Source organism: Raphanus sativus, unplaced genomic scaffold (assembly GCF_000801105.2).
Source record: "Raphanus sativus cultivar WK10039 unplaced genomic scaffold, ASM80110v3 Scaffold0736, whole genome shotgun sequence".
Classification (NCBI taxonomy): Eukaryota; Viridiplantae; Streptophyta; class Magnoliopsida; order Brassicales; family Brassicaceae; genus Raphanus; species Raphanus sativus.
This window is the reverse complement of record NW_026616052.1, coordinates 21,191-23,452: the sequence shown is the minus strand read 5'-3', so window position 1 is coordinate 23,452 and position 2,262 is coordinate 21,191. Positions and strand designations below refer to the sequence as shown.

At 35.6% G+C, this 2,262-nt stretch overlaps 1 protein-coding gene across 1 annotated transcript; it reads right to left on the bottom strand.

Moving 5' to 3' along the window:
• Nucleotides 1-1,102: 1,102 nt before the first annotated feature.
• Nucleotides 1,103-1,921, bottom strand: LOC130502902 (uncharacterized). Its single transcript, XM_056997660.1, has one exon. The coding sequence runs from the start codon at nucleotides 1,919-1,921 to the stop codon at nucleotides 1,103-1,105; it is 819 nt and encodes a 272-aa protein (XP_056853640.1).
• Between the last annotated feature and the right edge of the window lie 341 nt (nucleotides 1,922-2,262).

Sequence of the window (2,262 nt, the reverse complement as noted above, 5' to 3'; positions counted from 1 at the left end):
TCCTAGTTTAATATTTTATCATGAATTTTTCTTGGGTGAATTACCAACTAATCATAGTTTCCCAAATAATGTACAACTTTTTGTAAAGATAATAAATAAAATAATAATAATTTGTGTTAAGTTTTTAAAATAAATGAAAAATATTAGTAGCTGCCAAAAGATAATTTTTTTTAACAATTTTAAAACCGTCACAAAAGAGTAAATCATAAACACTAAACATAAAAACTCTTGGACAAAGCTTAAACCCTTGGGTAAAAATCCAAACACTAAACGCTAAATTCTTAGATATACCCTAAACCCTTGGATAAATCCTAAACACTAAACTGTAAACCCTTGGGTATACCCAAAACACTAAATCTCTCTCTCTCTCTCTCCTCTCTCTCTCTCTCTCTCTCTCTCTCTCTCTCTCTCTCTCTCTCTCTCTCTCTCTCTCTCTCTCTCTCTCTCTCTCTCTCTTCTCTCTCTCTCTCTCTCTCTCTCTCTCTCTCTCTCTCTCTCTCTCCCCCTCATCGTAAACCTTTTTTTGAAAAAATAAAAATGTAAACATTCTTTTTAATTCACCGATTATCTTTTAACTACCACAATTTTGATTTATATGGGAAAGTTTCCGAGTTTAATATTTTATCATGAATTTTTCTTGGGTGAATTACCAACTAATCATAGTTTGCCAATTAATGTACAGCTTTTTTTTAAAATAATAAATAAAATAATAATAATTTGTGTTAAGTTTTTAAAATAAATGAAAAATATTAGTAGCTGCCAAAAGATGATTTTTTTTAACAATTTTAAAACCGTCACGAAAGAGTAAATCATAAACATTAAACGCTATACCCTAAACCCTTGGACAAAGCTTAAACCCTTGGGTAAAAATGCAAACACTAAACCCTAAATTCTTGGATATACCCTAAACCCTTAGGTAAATCCTAAACACTAAACTGTAAATCCTTGGGTATACCCAAAACACTAAATCTCTCTCTCTCTTTTTTTGATGAAATGTTAAACTTATTGATCACTTATAAAAGGAACCATATGTACAAAAAGAATGAGTTCATATGAGACTAGTAAGAGCTATTCCGAACTGTTAAAAGAAAAATTTGAACTATTAGTGAGCACTAAACCATCTCTGCATCAAACCATATAGTTTCTTCTTCAAGTTGTAGCCTGTGGAGGTGATCCTGTTCCGTATCGTCTTATCAATTAATCTGGCCAGCTGGTCCACCGTCTTCGCTGCGTTGTTGTGTCTTCTATCGATACGTTCCCGCCATATGAAGTATATGGTAGTTTGCAGAACCAGTCTCAATAGGATGAAAGTAAGACGATCAAAGTTGCCGTTGATCAGGCGCTGCAGCGTGATTTCCCAGTCCGGGTCAGGAGCAGAGCCAAACAGATTCCCTACCACTTGCAGCCAGAGCGTGAAAGTATAAGGACACGCGAAGAAGAGGTGATCCCGGGTCTCATCCGGTTCTCCACAGTACACACAAATCTGCGCTTGACCCCATTGTCTTGTACGGCTCCCTGTAGCTAACCTGTCCTTTATGGCCAACCAAGTTATAAAAGCATAACGAGGAACATTTTGAGGAAACCAGAGGAGCTTGCTCCATCGAACTTCTTCCTTACGACCACGAAGCTGGTGCCATGTTTCTGAGGCAATGAACCTTTCTCTATAGTCACCTTCTCCGCATTTCCAAGACACAGCATCTGGTTCCGAATCTGACAGAGAAAGAGGCAGACACGTTATACCCTGTATCACTTCCCGAATATGCTGGTCCCGACAGTTGCGTATCCTCCAAACTCTTTCACGGAATACCTCACAGATCCTTGCATCTCTAGCTATGCCCAACTTCTGTGTACCAATCTCCCCGATGACCTCTATTAGACGTCCCCGTGGGTGCCACAAAAAATCTCTCTCTCTCCCCCTCATCGTAAACCTTTTTTTGTTTGAAAAATATAAAAATGTAAACATTCTTTTAAATCACTGATTATCTTTTAACTACCACAATTTTGATTTATACATGAATGTTTCCTAGTTTAATATTTTATCATGAATTTTTCTTGGGTGAATTACCAACTAATCATAGTTTGCCAAATAATGTACAACTTTTTGTAAAGATAATAAATAAAATAATAATAATTTGTGTTAAGTTTTTAAAATAAATGAAAAATATTAGTAGCTGCCAAAAGATGATTTTTTTAACAATTTTAAAACCGTCACAAAAGAGTAAATCATAAACACTAAACACTATACCCTAAACCCTTGGACAA